General features: G+C 43.9%; 1 protein-coding gene across 6 annotated transcripts in view; it reads left to right on the top strand.

The window, feature by feature from the left end:
* Positions 1–544: 544 nt before the first annotated feature.
* LOC110556883 (nuclear body protein SP140-like) overlaps positions 545–19,969 on the top strand; it is a 48,356-nt gene continuing 28,931 nt past the window's right edge. Inside the window, exons 1-6 of one of the 6 annotated variants that reach the window (XM_060368760.1) lie at positions 553–701; positions 3,518–3,649; positions 6,732–6,891; positions 9,141–9,249; positions 10,203–10,274; positions 13,076–13,141. In XM_060368760.1, coding sequence (XP_060224743.1) covers positions 3,645–3,649; positions 6,732–6,891; positions 9,141–9,249; positions 10,203–10,274; positions 13,076–13,141 — 412 coding nt within the window. In that variant the 5' untranslated portion in view covers positions 553–701; positions 3,518–3,644. Of the gene's footprint in view, positions 702–3,517; positions 3,650–6,731; positions 6,892–9,140; positions 9,310–10,202; positions 10,275–13,075; positions 13,142–19,969 lie in introns of all 6 variants that reach the window. The other 5 variants (XM_060368759.1, XR_009586487.1, XM_060368758.1 and 2 more) reach the window with 5 other exon arrangements.

Below are 19,969 nucleotides of genomic sequence, written 5' to 3'. Positions count from 1 at the left end.
AGTTCTTTGTCTTCTTGCCCTGGTGGCCACAGTTGCGGCTTCCTCCCACCCTCGAGTTTTAGGCTGGGGTGACAACTCCACAGACATAGTGCTCTGACCCAAAGTGTCTGTCAGCTTGGTGGGTCACCTTTCACCCACCAGATCTATATGACATCTTCTCTCGGTCAGGATCCAGCTCCTGGTTCTCCTGCTAGCCTGAGAGCTAACTTGAAAGTGTTTGGCACTTTCTCCATCTCTCTTGCTACCCAAGTCTCTTCATCCAGGGACATGACAGAAAATGGAATTACAACTAACCCCAGGGAAACTCTGCTACCCTCCCAGACACAGGAGTAACTGAGAACAGTTTGCTTTGAGTGGAGATTTTCTGTTATTGTCTTTCATAAATAAAACCCTCCCAGGACCTGGCTCGGCTTGTCCCTGGTGTACCCCTTTGCAATCCTCTAGGTTCCCCTTTCTCCTCCTCCCTGCCACCCCATTCCAAAAAAGGAGGGGCAATCTCTCACCACAGCTCAGTTGAGGTTAGGGAAATACTTTCATTTTTCTTTTCCCAGTTAGGGCAGAGCCCTTCCTGCTGAGTTTCTACTCAGGCTGACTTCCTGCTCTCAGCTGTGGGCCACAGAAGTCTGGAAGCCTGAGCAGAGACCAAGAGAGCACAGTTCACTGTCTCAGGCTCCAGGCAAGTGCTGGAAGGAAGGAAACAGGTGGGTCTTTCTTTCTGCTCTGTGACTTTTCCCTCTGACAGCGTGGGTGAGTTTATGTCTTGAGTTACTGGCTGCGGCTTCAGTCAGTCTAAACCACCTGACCTGAAGAAGCTTAGCACTATAGTATGAGAGGAGAGATTGTGGGGCAGATGGACACAGGATGAAGAGAGAGGGGGGAGAGAGGGAAGAATGGGGAGAGAGAGAACATCTGGAGTTTTTTAACTGTGTAAGATGTCTGCTGGCAAACCCAGCCTGCCATATTGTACACAAGGCCTAACTCTCCTGTTTGCAGCCACTGCTCAGCTGTCAGAGGGAGACACTGGCCACAGCTGACAGGGACTCCTGCAGCTGTCTTCTGTGGCATGGCTGTTATTTTCTTACAACTTCTGGGCGCTCTCAGTCTCTCTGCCTGTCCCTGCTTTCACTAGGTTACCTCATGGGAAGAAGGCCAAATAGCAGAGGCTTCATTGTAAATAGCTGTCCCTCCCTCTCCCCAAATCTCCATGTCCTTCATGTCTTGGACTTGTCACTTAGAAAGCTGTCCCCAGGCTCACTCCTAGTCTGAGCTCTCACTGTCAAATCCCATTCAAGGAAGACAAAGGAAAAGAAAGACCTCTGAAAGCAAAGGCCAGGGCAAGCTGCATGTTTTTATTTTCTCTTGAGTTTTCTGTTCTAGGTGGATGGTACCCTGACAAGAAATGGTAGAATTGTTTACTCTAGCAGTAGTGATTCAGATGTGCTACTTATGAGTAATAATAGTCTGTGTTTTTATTAGTGCAAAGGAAGTAATATTATTTTTCAGTCTCCCAGTTGAACCTAAGGGCTTGAATATGCTTGACTATGTATCTCTCAATTTATTTTTAAAATTGTTGACTCAAGGTTTTGCTAAGTTACTCGTGATGGTCTTGAACTCCTTCTACAGCCCAGGCTGGCCTTGAACTTGTGGTCCTGTTCTTCTATGGGTTTGTCTGGTAGTTAGTCTTCTATGGGTTGGGGTTACAAGCATGTACCACCAGGACTGTTTCACAATAAAATGTGGTTTATAAGTTTTCAAGTCCTGTGGAAATATAGAAAAAAATTTAAATCCCCTTAGCTCACCCCATTCCTTGGGTGCCAGCTTCCCTAACTTTTTTTTTTTAATCTCACCTTAAGATTTCTTGATCTTTTTATTATGTAATCTAGGCTGACCTGAAACGATGTAGACAAGGCTGGCCTCAGACTCACAACAGAGATCCACCTGCCTCTGTCTCAAAAGAACTGGGATTAAAGGTGTTCATGACCATACCTGGATATTCCTTATCTTCTAAAAAAAGTAACTTATTGAGGTGTGTGTGTGTGTGTGTGTACATGTGTACTTGTGTGAAAGAAAGAGAGATTAGGGCAGGTACCTTTGGAGGACAGAAGAGGATGTCCCCTGTAGTAGCAGCTATAGATGGTTATGAGCTGCCAGACATGGGTGCTGGGAACTGAACTCTGGGCCTTAGGAAGAGCAGTCATTCATCTTAACTGTTGACCTTTATCTTTTTCTGTGCATTTCGGTGTGTTATTTGTTTTCATAAATAAGCAATACATGTTTTCATTTTGTTATATTGTTCTGTGTTTTGAGCCTTAACTTATTTAAAAAGCAGAAACATTGGCAAAGTCCTCACCGTAATGCATGTACATTTACTTTGTTCTTTCTGACAGTTTCCTGCTATTCAGATCACTGGTGTATGAACCAAGAGATTGATAATTCTGTGTTAAGTTTATTCACGTGTACAGCTGTGCATGTGCCGTGGAGTCGGGGGCAAAGTACAGGTGCTGATTCTTTGCTTCTTCCATGTGTAGAGGAATTTTAATCCAGGAACATGGCTACCCTGGCAAGGGATCGTATCCAAAGAACTAGGTCTGTGTGATCCAGCTGGAATATAGACATACCCTTAGAACACAGTTTTAGTCCCTCTGGATGGAATACACACCCTTAATCCCTCTGAGTTGAATTAGTATACACCTTTAATCCCGAAGACATCTAATGGAGGGATAGACCAGTAAGGGACAGACAGAGTGACAGAGAAAGATTTGACAGAATGAGTCAGAGATAGGATATACCAAACAAGAAAGAAAATGTACTTAAGAGAACACATACAGAGCAACAAAGTTCATTCCTGGAGACAGTCCAGTCCAGTCCATTGTAGTTTCTTGCAGTTCAGCTGAGTACAGTTGAGGTCATGCAGCTCAGTTCCTAGAGTTCAGAGACAGTTTTCCCGAACAGATCAATCCAGTGAGAAGTTGAGAGAATTCAAGTTGAATCAGTCAGCTTGCAGAGGAGTTCTGAGTTGAACCAGCCAGCCAGAACAGTTCAGACAGAGATAGAAAGGGTAAGCTTATTCAGCAGTGAGTCTAGAAGGCTGACAAAATTCTAGGCCTAGATTAGCAGATGGAGGCTAGAAGCTGAAGCCTTCAAGGTCTGGGCTTCAAGAAGATTAAATTGTACAGAGGCTAGAAGATTCCAGACGTAGGGGTAGTTAGATAAAAACTTACTGGGCTCTGGCCAAACCATGTTTTCATAAAGCTTGATTATGGCTCTCATCTCATCCCATCACCTGAGGAAATAAAGACAGCATTTACACATGTGGTTGCTGAGAGCCAACTCAAGTTCTCATTCTTGTATGCTGGCTCCTTTACCAGCTGAGCCATCTGGACAGTCCTTTCCAGGAGCTTTAAACCACTCTTCCTTTGATGGACTTTAGGTCATTACCTTTGTTCACTGTCACCAACAAGCTGTAAGAGCAGTGGCCATATGCTTCATTATGCTAACCGACAAGTATTTTGTCTAGTATCAAAAATGAACAAAAGAGGAACTACTGAGACAACAGACATTAATGACAACTTGCTCACAGATGCTGCCAATGGTTTGTGAGGAGGAGGCAAAGGCAATGCACTTCTCTGCCAGTAGCAAATGAGATGAGGTGAGCAAAGGCACCAGAGATCTGTGCTAACTTCCACTCTCCCTGTTAAGTAGGAATCAGGTTGTTTTCCTTGTGTGCTGGCACTAAAGTTCGCTCTCCTGTCACTGGTCCATTTTCCCTGACTTTAGTCAGGTGTTATCCGTTCTTCCACACATTTGCTAAATGTAGTCAGAATCTGTAAATATATTTTCCCTTGCCTTTTAACACCGTGTATGGTGAGTTTTGCCTTTCACAAAGTTAGAATTTGAATTTAAGTACTGATTTTGTAAGAAAGAAGTGTCCACATATAAAGTGACACTGGAAGCCTCTGAGAAAATCAAGCACTGTTGAGGTTTTGCGTTTCTGCTTGCAGTACCTGCGCTGGAAGCTAGAGCTCTCAGCTTGCCAGGCAAGTTCCCCACCACTGAGCTCCACTGCCAGATCCCTTTTTATTTTATTTTATTTTTTTATTTTGAGACAGAATCTCAATCGCTTGCCCAGGCTGACCTTGAAACTGTAATTCTCCTGCCTAACTTCCTGAGTAGCTGGGCTTATAGGCCTGCCCTGTCAGGCCTGGCATGAGTCTTTGTTTTGTTTTGACCACAGTTCTGTGTTCTTCAAAGAACAGGTTTAGGTCTATCTTTATTCAGAAAAAGTTTCTTCTCTAGTATGTTTCCGTTTTTTAGGAAAGAAGAGTCTACACTGGCGCCATCTCAGCCTCCGCAATGCTTTTCTCTTTCTGATGTTTAACTTTGCAGTCATAAAGGCTGTCTCCAACTCTCCCTCATGACAATGACTTAAGTTCTAGTAGGTTTGTTTCTTGTCGATTCTAAATTTTAAAAAAATCGTGTGAGTGTATGTGTATGAATGCAGTGAGTCTGTGTGCATTATATGAATGCTGTGTGTGTGCATAGTGAGTGTATTATGTGTGTGTAAATGCAGTATGTGTGTATGTCTCTGAATGCTGGGTATGTGTCTGTATGAATGCATTGCCTGTCTGCGTGTGAATGCAGTCTGTGACTATGAATGCTGTGTGTGTCTACATGTGTGTATGTGAATGCAGCGTGTGTGTGCGTGCACACACAGCTGACTGGACTGTCCCATAGGGTGCCACCAATAGTGGAGACAGGGCTCCGCCCTTAACATGTCATCTGCACCCCATTTGTTATTTTTCAGTGGCGTGCTGCGTCAGTCAGTGTTCTTCACTGAGCAAGACGGAGCCTCCTGCAGGGCACTTGAGGGTTCTGGGGAGCTGTATGTTCTCCTTTGTTTCTGTTTCCCAGCTATAGAGGAACTTAGGTTCAGGGTGGCCACTTTCGCCCCAGGCTGAGGAGGGACAATGCGGTCAAAGTGACACTGCTTCTCTTGCCCCTCGGATGTGGGTTTTGTGGCCCATGGGTAAGGTTCAGCCTCATTCTCCAGTTATTGTGTGTGAGTGGGCATGGGGGTAGTTGCGGGTTGGCCAGTCTGTGCTGGGAACTAGGTCATAGAGATCGTGACAGCAACAAGATGTCTGTTTAACCTAAATGCTGTCTGTCACCTCCTGTCATTCCTATTCAGACTATGGAAGCATCTGGTCCCTTGCAGTCTCTTGGTTTTCTTATTGCATTGATAAAACACCAGAGCCAAAAATAACTTGGGGGGGGGGGTTGGCTTACAGTTCCACATCACTCTCCATCACTGAAAGAAGTCAGGGCAGGAGTTGAAGCAGCCACAATGGCAGTATGCTGTGGCAGATGCTATGGTTATACTGGCTTCGTCAGTTTTCTTTCTTGTATACCCCAGAACAACGTGCCCAGGGGTGGCAATGCTCACAATGAGCTAGGCCCTCCCGCATCAATTATCGATCAAGAAAATGCTCCACAGACTTGTCCACAGGCAATATGGATGGAGGCATTTTAATTCAAGTTCCTCTTTTCAAAAAACTTCAGCTAATATCAAGATGGCCAAAAACAAAACTTGAATTTTAAAAATCCAAACCAACAAGGACACAGTGTTTGTTCATCATTCACAGTTTCCTCCTTTCGTTGTGCAATTGTAAGCTTCCTTACTGTATTAGGTTTTTTAGTATCCATTTTTATTTCTGACAGCAAAGTTTATTTGCAGTAAAATATATGCATTTGAATATAAATCCAATGACATTTTACAGAGCTGGGTACCCAGCACCACAGTCTAGATTTGGAGCATAGTCCTTCCCCATCCCTAACAGAATCCCTCACAGCTGTGTACAGGCCTTGCTTGTCTCCCTTAGTCCAAGCGACCACTGGTACATCTGTCTCTATAGATTTCATGTCTGGACCTTTCATAGGAATGGAATTATACATTATGTAGCCTTCTGTGTTTGCCTTCTTTCACTAAGAAAAAAATATTTTTGAGATTCATCCATGTTGTAGATTGCTAGCATTTTGTTCTTTTCTATTGCAGAATAATATTTCGTGGTATAGTTTGTCCAGTTTTATTTTTCTACTCACCAACTAAAGTCCATTTCAATTGTCTCTATCTCGTGCCTATCAATAAAGCCACCAGAAATATGTGCATGTAAGTTGGTGAGATTTTTCTTTTCACCAGTCCTGTAGGAGAACACCTAGTAGTAGAATTTTTTAATCATAATTAGCATCATGTTGGCTGTAGAGATGGCTCAGCAGTTAAAAGCACTGGCTGCTCTTCCAAAGGACCCAGGTTCAGTTCCCAGCAGCCACATGGCAGCTCACAACTATTTGCAACACCAATTCCAAGGGATCTGATACCTTCACACTAATGCACATAAAATAAAAATTAAATAATTTGGCATTCTGTTTAGCTTTGTTTTGTGTGTGTGTGGTATGCAGTGTACATTCATGTACATACAAATATTCGCATGTGTGGGGAAGCCATAGGCTGATGCTGGGGTTTTCCTTCCATCACTCCTTATGTACTGAGGCAAGGTCAGTCTTACTTGAACTCAGAGCATCCAGCCCAGCTAGTTCATTTATAGGGTAAACTCAAGACGCTCTATCTTATGTATGTTGGTTCTTCAAAGTCTTTCTTTCATATAAAAACTTTATGGTTTGCACAAGCATCTATAGCTGTGATGATAATTTTCCTATGGTCTTTCCCCCTCCAGGATGTCCACAAATCACGAGAACACAGAGACATTTTTCATTAAGCCTCTATTTCTGCACTTCCAAAAACAAAAAGTGGCGATTTCACATGCAATTAAAAAGCCATTTCCTTTTCTTGAGGGCCTCCGTGACCAAAATCTCATCACAAATAAAATGTATCACGTAAGTGAAGTTTATTGCATCATAACCTGCTAAACAAGCCCCAAATTAAGTTACACTTTGATATCTTGGAACCAAATTTCAGACTGAATGACTGACAGTTTTTAAGGTTGGACTTAATTTTTTAAAAGAATTTATTCCTTATGTACATGTGTATGTTTGTGTGTCCGTGTCCGTGTGTGTGTGTGTGTGTGTGTGTGTGTGTGTGTGTGTCCACGTAAGTGTTGATGCCCACAGAGTTCAGAAAAGGGTTCCAGGTTCCCTGGAACTGGAGTTACAAACAGTTTTGAGGCACCTGATGTGGGTTCTGAGAATGGCACCTAGTTCCTCTGTAAAAGAAACACATTCTCTTAACCACTTAGGCATCTCTCCAGGCCCCAGGCTTCATTTTGATAAAGAAAGCTCATGGATTTTCATAGCATTTTGTAGACATATTGGTTACGATAATAAATTCATCATTTATGAATCAGAATTATGGCCTCAGATTTAAAATCTTGGTTTCCTGTGAGTAATACCTCTAATGTAAATATTTCTGGAAGTGTTCTCTCCAGGAATAAAAGAGAGGTGAAGCAGAGACCTCAGGAGATGGTCCTACTTTTATCTGAGGAAATGGTGTTCCGTGCACCTTCTGGAATTAGTGAGTGTCATTGAAGATAAGCTAGATCAGAATGGAGGTTCTCCATGGATGTGCAATGTGTTCTGCATTTTATACCATGTAGTTGATGCAATTTAAACTAAATTTAAGAAGTAAACAAACTAAAATCAAAAATGATTTTAATTAACCATTCGATTATTTTATCAAACTGAAATTTCAGTTAGCACATTTTGTTTTAATAAGTGTCTATATTTAAAACCTAGATTTGGGGCTTCAGAGATGGCTCAGTGGTTAAGAGCAATGGCTGCTCTTCTGGAGGACCCAAGTTCAATCCCCAGCACCCACATGGCAGCCCATAGCTGTCTGTAACTTCTATTCCAGAGGATCTGACTTCCTCACACTTGTAGGCAAAACAAAAATGTACATAAAATAAAAATTACTTTTTAAAAGCCACCAAGATTTGAGAACATTAAAAACTACAGAGCGTCTTATTAGGACAAATTTTTTAACTGTTCATTTATGTTGTTTTCTGGGCACGAGTGTTTTGTCTGCCTATGTGCCTGTGCACGCCTGTGTCCCTGGCGCCATTGGAGGTCAGAAGAGAGGCCACCAGATTCCCCAGAACTGGAGTCAAGCAAACGATTGTGAACCACCATGTGGGGGCTGGGAATTGAACCCAGGACCTCTGGAATATCAGCCAGTGTTCTTAACCACTGAGCCATTTCTTCAGCCCCTCATGTGTTTCTTTTGCCTTATGAATACTCTGCCCTCCGGTAAAGTTCGCAATCAGAGGGAATGGACACCCTGTTTTCTTTAGGTCAGATCAGTACCAGTGGGAGGACAGAACAGCACTGACCACCTACCAAGTCTATTCCAAAAGTATCTTGTCTTTTAACTATACATTAGCCATGTTTGTTTTTTCAAGGATGTATTTATTTTTCCTTTTCACATATACAAGTATTTTGCCTGCATCTATGTGTGCATGCCACTTGTCTGTGTGTGGTGCCCACGGAGGCCAGAAAAGATCACTGAATCACTTGGAACTGGAGGTACAGATGTTTGTGAGCTGGCGCAGAGGTTCTGGGACCCAAACTTGGGTCCTCTGCAGGAGCAGCAAGCACTCTCGACCCCTGAGCCATCCACCTCTCTAGCCCTCCACACCTTTAGAAACATTATTACCTTTATTATTTATGTACTTATGAGTACATGTGTGTGTTTGTGTTGTGTGGGTATTTGTGTATGAGGCAGCTGGTGTGCTTACGGGCAGGTAGGAGGACAACCTGTGGCTAGCTGGTTCTCTCCTTCCACCATCTGAATCCCAGGGATTGCACTCAGACTTCCAGGAACAGTGACGACAAGTGGCTATACCCAGTGAACAATCTCACCAGCCCCATTGCTGACCTCTAACCCATGTTTCCCTTACAAGAATGGCCCTTCCTATGTGTCACGTAAATGAGAGTGGTAGTTTGACATCACCAGTGATTATTTTCACAGAGAAAATATTTTCTTGTTTCATGAAGTAGTCATGGAAATACAAAACTTCCCACTAGAAGATATGTTTGGAGGGGGTTGGGGTACACTAACCATAATTATGTTCTAGGGCTCTTCTGGGACTTGGAAGCCTGCACTTAAATTTTCTCCACTCATTGTTTTTAAGGATTTTCAAGAGTCTTTTAGAAACCTGGTCCCTGTACAAAGAGTGATCTACGGAACCCTGGAAGAACTGGGGAAGATATTTGACATGAAGGTTCTGCAGGAATTGTTCTGTAAGGTCAACATGGAGAATTACCCTGATTTGGAACCCATTTCCAAAAGTTTTAATAATGGTAATTGGGTTTAGTATCAACCTTTGAGATCACAGCCCATTTTTTTCCCCAACAAGTGTATATTAAGTTTTTATTGTATGCCATTTATTGTGCAGTGCAATTGGGGATAAAACTAACATGCCATACATCATCTTAAAACTTATGTCTAATGGCTGTGCTAAGCAGCCTTTGGAGGTCTGCTCAGCTGGGCATTTAGCCTCTCCAGGCAGTGAGAGCCACACCAGCATCAGGCTGTGTAGAGGAGGATGGGATTAGAAGTGCTGAGTCCCAGTACGGTAGCACTGTTGTGTCTCTTGAGCGTGAACCCTTATATTGGCATACGTCACAGTCCATCAGGTTGGCTAGCACCCACCTTGAGTGACAGCGCAGCTGGGGGTGCAGGATCCATCTTACTTTAGCACCACCTGCTCATAGAAATCCACAATGTGTGAGCCAGTCTTCAACGCCATCTCACCCACCTTTAAAGCTGCAGGGGGCTTCCCTTAGGTATGTGCCAGATCCTAGACCTTCCATCCAGGAAAGCCCCTCCCCCATTTATTCTTACCCCTGTGACAACCCAGAAGCCATCTTTTGCTTCTGTTTTTCTTGTTGGAAATGTACCTTCCCTGCCCTCTGAACACTGGAAGAGAAACACAGATCACTGTGTGTCTTCTAATTATTATTCTTGACCTTGAGTGTCTTCTTTCTCTGTGGGAAGCATAAAGATTCTCCTTGTGGGAATCTTCTCTGTCCCAGGGCATGATGGGTGAACTTTGTCATGAGGGACCCATTGAAGTTGGAATGATTGGAGGACTAGAAATTCCTAAATGTATAATGTTGAAATGTTGCTTCTTGTCTCTTCTGGAGATCTCTAATGGCTTCTCCTCTTCTTCCCTCTCTCTCTCCCACTTCAGTATTACTGAATGCATTGTGTTCCCAAGGAAATGACAAAGGAGACCTGAACCCCGAGCTAAGTCTCAAACAAGGTAATGTCAACTGGAAAAAGCTTCTTATTGCCTCTGAGAATAGGAAATAAAGATGATCGTTAGACAAGTGTGAGTCAGGAAAGAAATAGAGAAGGCAAGGAGGGGAGTTGGTATGAGCCTGCTGTTAGCTTTCCTGTACTGTGATTAATTACCCAGAAGAAGCTGGCACTCAAAATTCTGGGGCAGGAGGATTGTGAGTTTGAGGCCCACCAACTTACACAGTGAAACAAACAGAACCCATCTCAGTTTATTTGAGTTCACAGTTTTAGAGACTTCTGGCCAGATGGTTTGTCCTCACTATTTACGCCTATGGAGGTACAGAACATCAAAGCAAGGGGTTGAGCCTGGAAGCAAGGAAAGAGATGAGGTGCCTGTGGTCCATCAAGGGCACACCCTAGTGATCTAACTTCCTTCCACTAGGCTCTGCCTGTGAAGGTGCCACCAGCATCCATGAGTGCCATTCTGAGGGCCAGAGCTCTAATACACGAGCCTTCCCAGGTGGGGCGCTGGAGATCCAAACTGTCACCTGGCTCTAATGGGATGTGGGAGCCCGGCAGAGCAACCATGACATCAGATGGTCACCCTGGGGCCAATGATGAAGAATATGAGCCCAGTGTCAGCAATCCAGATGAAAGAGACTGACTGCTCACAAGGAGCTGTGGTTTAGAAAAGCCCCTAGAGCAGATGACCAGTGTGAAACTGTGAAGGGTGAAGCAGTGTGGCCCATGGTGGCACCAAAGTGGAAACGCTCTGTAAGAGAGATGCCCTTGTTTTGCCAGAGCCCATACATTATCTGACCTCTGACACCAGAGGTGTGATGCGTGGGGTTTCCCACCCAACCAATTCTCCAGACTATAGCAGGGTATCTTATAATTAATTAAATTCAGATAAAGGGCTCAGTGTGATAAGACTGCCTCCCACTTCAGGTGCTGGTTACAAGTTTCAGGGAGTGAACTGTGCTTCTGAGCAATTGCCCATAAATCATAGATCACCATACCCCATCAGCCTACAGAACTGGTTAGCACAGCTCATGAAACTCAAGGAAATATTAATTACTATTTATTGTAAAAGTTATAGAGCAAAAATCGCCAGATTAGGTGAGGGGAGGGGAGAAGATGCCACATTTGGCAATGTGCGTACAAGCACGAAGGCTTGAGTTTGATCCCCTGACCTCGTGTGGAAAACAGCCCATGCACAGGGGCACATGCTGTAATCCTATACTGGGAGGCAGAGACAGGCATAGGCCTTGAGCTCACTGCCCAGGCAAGTTGGTGAATTCTAGGCTAGTGAAAAACCATCTCTAAAGCAGGAAGCCAACACCACCTGAGGAATGACACCCAAGGCTGCGCTCTGTCCTCCACACACGTGTGTGCACACGGAGAATCACCGTATGGGAGAGGACCATCCCCGGGCACAGCACCCTTCCAGCAGTTTGTCAACTCTAAATCTCTCTGAACAGAGTCACTTAGGATTTTAATAAAAGTTGTGTTACACAGGGATGATCGATGAAATCGTTAGCCGTGTGATCAAGTCAACTTCTAGCTCTTCTTACCATGGAGGTCAGGGGTCAACTCTTAATTTTGTTCCCCTGGCCACCAGCCCTCCATTCCTCAGGACTTTCCAGACCTCACCTCTTTAACACACACTGGGGTGTTACTGAGGAAGGCTGGCTGTGAGCAAGAGTAGATTGATGCCCTTCTCACCTTAATCACTTGGGACCTCACTCGGGATTTGAGAAGTCTGACCAGAAACGGGGAATAAAGGCCAAAACTGTCATTTCTGGCTATATCTCAGTATCATTCTTGATGTTGAAAGAGATAGGTTCAAACATGAGAAATGTTTGAGAGCAAAAATATTCCAAAAGAAAGATATACAGAGGAATACACACACACACACACACACACACACACACACACCACCACCACCACCACCACCAACACACACACACACACACACATTAGAAAGTGGTAGGGGTGTAGAAAGAGCACATGGATTCTTTGAGAGACAAAGACAGGACGAGGAAAGAAAATGAAAAAGAACAAAAAGAATAAAGGACATCGACAGAAAGAACTATGTTGATAGTTTTGGTTGATTTTTTTGTTTTGTTTTGTTTTGCTTTGATTAGCATCTACTCTTGGATACTGTCTAGCCCAGTGACATCAAAGATTGGTATTATTTAGATGCCCAGTTTATGGGTGAGGAAGCTAAAATTGAGAGAGACCGTGTGTGGAGTATTCAAGGGGTCAAATGAAAAAGTGAAAAGCCAGGTGTTCTTAAGGCATAGTCTGCATTCTTGAGGATAGTCTGCTAATCTGATGGGAAACATGAAACAGAAGTGGAGGGAAAATGAGAGAAATTTCAGGAAGAAATAGAAAGAATGGGGAGAAAATGGAGACTAGCCATCACTGAATCGTCATGAGAAGGCCAGCAGGGATGAGGCATCTGATATATACAAGGAAGATGTTGTCTGAAAAGAGATATGGTCCACGGACTCCTAGGAAGTCCTGTAAGGCCCCTGGACAGGGTGGCTGTGGGCACATATGCAGACATACTTTAGCCATACATATGAGGACAAATCACCGTTAGGTGGTAGAGTGGCCAGGGCAGGATTCTACTCAACCAGAGGTGACTCTGACACCACACTCATGACTGAGTCTGACCTCCAGAACTAGCGGGAATTTATCAGCTCCAGATAAACTCTGGATTGATACTTCAAGGGGCTATTTAGACCTTACATCATAAAGACAAGAGAGAACCCCTGCTTCAGCTCCTGACATAAACATCTGATTTCTTCTCCTTAGGACTTAGTAACAGCTGTTCTCAAGGAAGCCTGACCTGGTCACCCATGGATACCTATTCGTCTGATGGTCTGTTCTTGTTTACTCTATAAACATTGCTGACTCATGCCATGTGTTTGCTTTCTGTCGCTGTGATGAAACACCATGACCAAGAGCAACTTGGAGAGGGAAGGTTTAGTTTATCTTACAGCTCATAGCCTATTATGAAGGGCCATCAGGACAGGAACTTGAGGCAGGACCTGAAGCACAGGCCAGCCTACTTTCTTATGTACACATGAGGACCTACCAACACAGGATTGACACCACCCACAGTGGGCTGGGCCCTTCCATGTTAATCATTAATCAAGCTGCCCCCACAGACTTGGCTCCAAGTCAATCAGATAGAGGACACTTTCTCAACCAAGAGTCCCAGATGATCCTCTCTTGCTTTGTTGACAAACAAACCAGCCCACACACCATGAGTGTGGGGGATACCCTTTCCTTGCATTTCAGAAGCGAAGAGTTGGAAAATCCTTGCTGGGGGGAAAAGAGGCTAAACAGTCAGAGGGGTTGGCCAGGGAGTCACAAGGCACAAACCCCTTCCAGGGTAGGCGTAGCCATACGTGCAGATGGAGCCAGAAGTAGAATCAAGAGATGAGGGTGCTGGAGAGGTGGCTCAGGGGTTAAGAGCACTGGCTGTTCTTCCAAAGGTCCTGAGTTCAGTTCCCAGCAACCACATGGTGGCTCACAACCATCTATAAAGAGATCTAGCGCCCTTTTCTGGCCTGTGGGCACACAGGCAGGCAGAATACTGTATAAATAATAAATAAAACTTTCAAAAAAAAAAAAAAAGATAAGAAGCAGGGTGAGGAATAATGATGGAAACTGGAAAAGAACAAAGCTCTGTGGGACCTCACTGGTGGTCTGTCTGTCTTCAGATTCCAACTAAGTCCAACTAAATAACATTTCAGATGGTCTATATGTGTTTGGTAGAGTTTTGTTTTGTTTTGTTTGTTTGTTGTTTTAAAAAAAAACTTAACCATTTCAAAACTGACTATGGAAAAAGTATTATGTATATTTGGGGTTGGCAGTGTTGCTCAGTGGTAGAATGTTTGTCCAGCATGTGTGAAGTCTTTAGTTCAATCCCAGCAATTTCTTTGAAATGGCTACCATGCATGTATGCGTATTGCCTCATATACTTTTTTTTTTTTTTTGGTGTGGTAGGAATACTTAAAATGCATCAATTGTCTCAGCGATTTCTTGAGAACACAGTATGTTCTTATCATGTTGTATAGTGGACCATTTTGAAGTTATTCTTCCTGACTGAAACTTCATATTCATTGTGGCCTCAGTCCCCCTCCTCACCGGTACTTTACTCTCTGAGTCGGACCCTTTCACAAGCCACCTAAAGTGAGATGGTGCAGCTTTTGCTCTTCTGTGCCCGGCTTGCTTCGTGTAATACTCTTGTTCGTCCACGCTGTCTCAGCTGATCAGCTCTCCTTCGTTTTAAGGCTAACTGCAAGTCTATCTTGTGTGGATGCCATTTTCTCCAGCTGCTGGCAGCTATTTAGGCTGAATCCGTACATGGAGACACTTGCCAAGCATCTCGTCAAGCTGTAACAAGTGTAGGCACCGCTTTAGCAGGCTGATTTTTAATTCTCTGGGTTATTTTCAACCGTAGAGAGTGTTGTCAAATCACATGGTGGTTCTATTTTCAGGGATTTTTTTGGAGAAAATTCCATGCTGTTTTGGTTTTGGGGTTTGTTTGTTGTTGTTTGTTGTTTTTGTAATGGCTATTGAGATTTACATCACCACTCCCAGCACACTTTGTCCCTCTCCTCCACGGCGACACCTCCACTTCCTCTCACTTCTCTTTTTGGTTAGAGCCATTCTAAAAGGTGTGAGGTGGTACCTCGCTGGAGTTTCTTGGTGTTGTTCTTAGTCAGGGTTTCTATTGCTGCAATGCGTAATGGAAGCTTTGGTTTCCTCAAAAACTCAGTTATGTTATGTAAATGTCTTTTTGTCTTAATCCCAAGGGTCGAATTTTAGTTTGGGCTTTAGTTTGTCCACAGCTGATAATTGCCCCCTTCGAGGCACTGTCTTTGCCAACTGGTAACGACCTGCCTCATACATCATGGGAAGGGGTGTGATCTAGGTCTCTGAGGAATATAAATATGAGAGCTCAGAGAGAAGGTGTGGCATGTGGCAGTTTGGAGAGGCCAGAGATGGACAGCGTGGCCATTTGGAGCAGGCAAATGGGAGAAACCTTTCAACGCACTGGCTTGGAGGAGAGTGCTTGCTGTGTTTGCTGTTGATGGAGACAGGTACAGCCACAAAAGAACCCATGATCCTAATCAGCCAGGAGAAGTAATGGGGTCTGTGCCCCCTCTCCCCACTGACCTTCTCTCTCTCCTGCCTAGGGTTAGGGGGGTTAGAAAGGAGAGGTTTTAGGAACCCCAAGTAAAATAGTGTTTTAAAGACAAATGCTACCGTGATGAAATCCTTGAGATAAGCAAGCTGGAGGCAAGACCTGATGCAGAGGCCATGGAGGGCTGCTGCTCACTGGTTTGCTTCTCCTGGCTTGCTCAGCCTGCTTTCTTATAGAACCCTGAACCACCAGCCCAGGGATGGACCATCCACCATAGGCTGGGTCTTCTACCATTGATCACTAATTAAGAAAATGCCTTACAGCTGGATCTCATGGAGGCATTTCCTCAACTGAGGCTCCTTTCTCTTTGATGACTCTCATGTGCTAACTTGACTTTATGTTTTTTTTTTGTTGTTTTTTTGTTTGTTTGTTTGTTTTGTTTTTTCAATGCAGTTTATTCAGGAACATTGAACAATCCTCGGACCCCGGGGAAAGCCAGCCTACAGCTTAAATAGCCTCTGGGTAGCCAACCCAGGCGTGCCACGGGGGCAATGCAGATAGGTCCACATACATGGAAGCAAGCCAGATCCTCGGCCTTAGCCAAATGTGGAGTTGTTCGTGACAGAGAGCACTCACCATCGGGAAGGTGGAAGGCGGAAACCAGCTCCATCTTTAAGGCATAGCATTCCGCAGCTCTCTACAGTTCCCCCTTTTTGTTTTAGACGCATCAGGCAAGAGTAGAGGTCTGATCTCTGATATTAGAAATAAATTGGGACTTTGTACTGATGTTCATTTAGGTGTCATCCACCCAAAGAGCATCAGACCCGTTTTATACCACTCAGGACACTGTGCTTCCCTGACTATGGTGCTGGGAAATTTTTTGTGTTCCTGTTGTTCATTCATAGTTCTATTGAATAGAAGCATTGAGCATGAGTAGCCTTCTGTGAAAGAAAAATGTTTCACCATTGAGTAGTGATGTTTGCTATGAGTTTCTGTACACAGCTGAGAGTTATAATTGCAATATAGCATCTGCCTATCAGATTAGTAAGACATCTGATACTGGCCCTTTTTAATAGGTGATTTTTAATATGAATTCAACCTTATTTGTTGTGGTAGATCTTAAATCAGACCGGAGACCTTCATGCTTCTACATGGACATTTACATCTTTTTCTGTAACCTTTTTCTTCTTTTGTTCCTTTACAAAGGAAGTAGGCCTAGCTTGTGAGGTGAGCTGTTGGCCAAGACTATGGGGTGTAGTGGGCTTGGAGGCTCATGTCACAAGCACTAGCTTGGAGCTCGTAGAAGGCTGCTTAGTATCCGGTTCACTGGGGCCGCAGCAGTGTCAGGTTGAAAGCAAAGCTTGGTTCTGACTTCTCTGTCCTGCCCTCAGCTATCTCTTTCCCTGCTGTCCTGCTCGGTATTAGAGATAGTTCAAAGTTGCTTTCTCCGCCCTCCTCAATATTGTCTTTTCTTATTTTCTTGCCTCAGCTAGGTGCCATGGTCACTCACTTGGTTCCCTTAGGTATTAGGAAGGAATTTTCATGCATACAGTTGTTCAGTCTGATGTAGGAGGAGGTTGGGCAGTAATTATTGGATTGCTCTTAAATTAGATTTCTATGTTTCCTCTCATTTTTAAAATTATCCTCTGCTTTTCTTGGATAGCAAACATTTTCTTTCTTAGGAGAGCAAACATTTTCTTTCTGGTGTTTTTTCTGTGCTGTCTATGCCCACCCAGGCACATGGGCTTTATGCCACAGACTCTGTGTGATTTTAACACTTGTGAGGAGGGGAAGGAAATAGAATATTATTCTCCTTAATGGAGGAGTGCCCCTGGGTAGAGAAAGCAAGGAGAGAAAAAAGGGAGGTATCAACTAGGGAAAATAAGTAGCCATGGTGGGCAGGCAAGCAGATTTTAGAATAGCATGGAGCCCAAAGATTCCCATGATGACTGAGGGATGACATGACATGAACCTTTCTTCTTAGAAGTTCAAATGAAACAGGCCAATCCTGTAGAACATCTCCTATCAACTCTCCTGGAAGGAAGCCCAGGAGAAAGACCTTCTGACAGAGGACTGAGCAGGGGGGTAGGGGAGACTTCTGGTGAAGATGGGGATCAGGCAAGAAGCATAACAGAGAAGGATGACCTGAGACATACAGGAAGGGCAGACACTGGGTACAGCAAGGAGACTCCCCCAGGGCTCAGAGTGTGGTGAGGAGTTTCTCTCTCTCTCTCTCTCCTCTCCTCTCTCTTCTTTTCCTTCTCCTTCTCAGTACTCAGACTCTTTCCACCTTAGTACTCATGCTGAGTACTTATGCTCAAAATGCCACCTCTGCCTCACCCTGTTCCTGGCCCCAAAATAAAGTGAGTTTAAAAATACAGAGGGAGCCAACAAGGTAGTTCTCAGCTCTGATGAGCGGAGCTGAGCTCCACAGCCCAGTTGTTAAGTTATTTACTAACTGTCATACAGTGCTGTGTATGTGTGTCTTGTATGTTCTGTGTGCACATGTGCTAAATAAATAAAAGTTAAAAATATAGAGGGAGAAAAGTATGGGCAGAGAAAAATAGAAAGGCAAACAAATATCAAGAATAAGGCAAATGGGGAAGGCACAAAGCCATGACGAGTAAAAAATTGGCAGAATGGGCTATGTAAAATGAGGACATTTTACTTTGTTGCCTCCATTGATAAGAGTAAGATGCCCCTGTAGCATTATGACCCTGTAATCCCCTCATCTTACAGGAGACCCCACTTTTCTTGGGCTTAATCACTGTATAAGATTTGTTGATTCCTAAACACACTTCTCTAGCCCAGGCCTGTCCTCTTGGCTCATTGTTCCAAGTGCCTAAAGACCTTCCAAAGGCCTGAAGAATGTCTCTATGTTAAGGCTGTTTTGGCATCGTCTGCTCAATAATGTAACAGATGCCCCGGATTTAGTGGCTTAAAGCTTCTCTCACCTTATTTGGCACTGCTTTAATTACACTTTTCATGGGTCTCCAGCCTTCCCCTGTGTGTGCATCCCTAACCCAGCCATCCTATGTACAACCTCGTCACATTCACTTAGACTAGAGGAACAGGTTTTCTTTTGGCTTTGCCCCTGCAGTGTTGTTCTCTTCCTGCAGAGGAATTTTAATCCAGCAACCTGGCTGCTCTGACAGGGAATCACATCCAAAGACCTAGGTCATGCTGGAATGCAGACATGCCACACACCTTTAATCCCTGTGGCAGGAATGCAGGCACACCCTTAGTACACATTTTAAGGTAAAGTTAGTTTGTAGAAGGAAACAGCTGTACTTGAAAGTGATGCCTAATTGAGGGGCAGACAAAGTAAAGAATCAGAGAAAGATTTGACAGAATGAGTCAGAGCTAGGATACACCCAACTCTCAGGAAAGCAGCACAGGAAAGAGAAGCTATTAAGAGCAGTGCAGCAAGAGGGGATTCAGTGAGTTGTGAGTCAGGGCAGTGTGTCCAGTAGAGTTTGTTTGTGAGTTCAATGCAGGTCAGCAAAGGCAGCTGACACACAGAATAAAAAGGAACCAGAAGGTCTTATTTTGCAGACTGAGAAGCTGCCATGTGCCTTTGTGAATGTTCCAAGATAGAGTAGGGCCAAGCTTCAGTTTGGTTACTTCCTGGTTGGTCCACACTCGTTAGTTTTTGAGGCTGGCTCAGCTCAGAACTTGTTCAACCTTTTTCCATCTGTTTATTTTGTGTCATTATCTTCTAGTATTCAGAAAGAATGGGAGAATCCGGAATAGACACAAGAAAAAAAAAACTTTTTAAAAGTTGGTGATATAGCTGGGCATGGTGGTGCATGCCTTTAATCCCAGCACTTAGACAGAGAGGCAATAAGATCTGAGTTTAAGGCCAGCCTGGTCTACAAAGCTAGTCCAGGACAGCCAAGGCTACACAGGGAAACCCTGTCTGGGAAAAAAAAGGTTGATACTAAATGAAGCAAGAATAAACACAGACAGAATACTTGCTAAATGCTGTACCTACAAATTAAGATGGCAATTTTTTACATTAATTCATATGTACATCTTTAACTAGCATGACACAGAAATAAGAGCACAATGAGACAAGTTGCTGACCATACTGAGTCACATAGTGTGGTTCAGGAACACTGTCTGTGCTGTGCACAGGAGGTCTAGAATTTACTTGCAGTCCCAGCAAGTCCTCAGATGGGAACACCATACATAGAAGCTAGAGACCATCACTTCCGTATCTGAATCTAAGTGAAGACCCTGGAGGGAGTGGGAGGAGGCACTGGCTTCAAAGCACAGGGCTTCTACAAAAAAGGCCACAGGTGGTTTCACTTGGAGCTTTGAGAAGCAGGTAGTTCGGGCACTGTAGACTTGGCAAAACAGAAGTGCTTATGAGTAGGCTGCCACAGAAGTATCACCCAAGCATTTGGAGGGTGGCTAATGCAGATTGGATGAATTTCAAATTTTATCGTTGTCTCTGACTGGCTAGATTTCAGAAGCATAGTTACTAAGTAGATAGGCATTGGCTAAATGGGAAGTGTTTGAAACTGGTAAAACTAGCAAAGATTACC

This window comes from Meriones unguiculatus, chromosome 15 (genome assembly GCF_030254825.1).
Source record: "Meriones unguiculatus strain TT.TT164.6M chromosome 15, Bangor_MerUng_6.1, whole genome shotgun sequence".
NCBI lineage: Eukaryota > Metazoa > Chordata > Mammalia > Rodentia > Muridae > Meriones > Meriones unguiculatus.
Note: the sequence above shows the minus strand (reverse complement) of the source record. Positions and strands in the feature narration are given on the sequence as shown.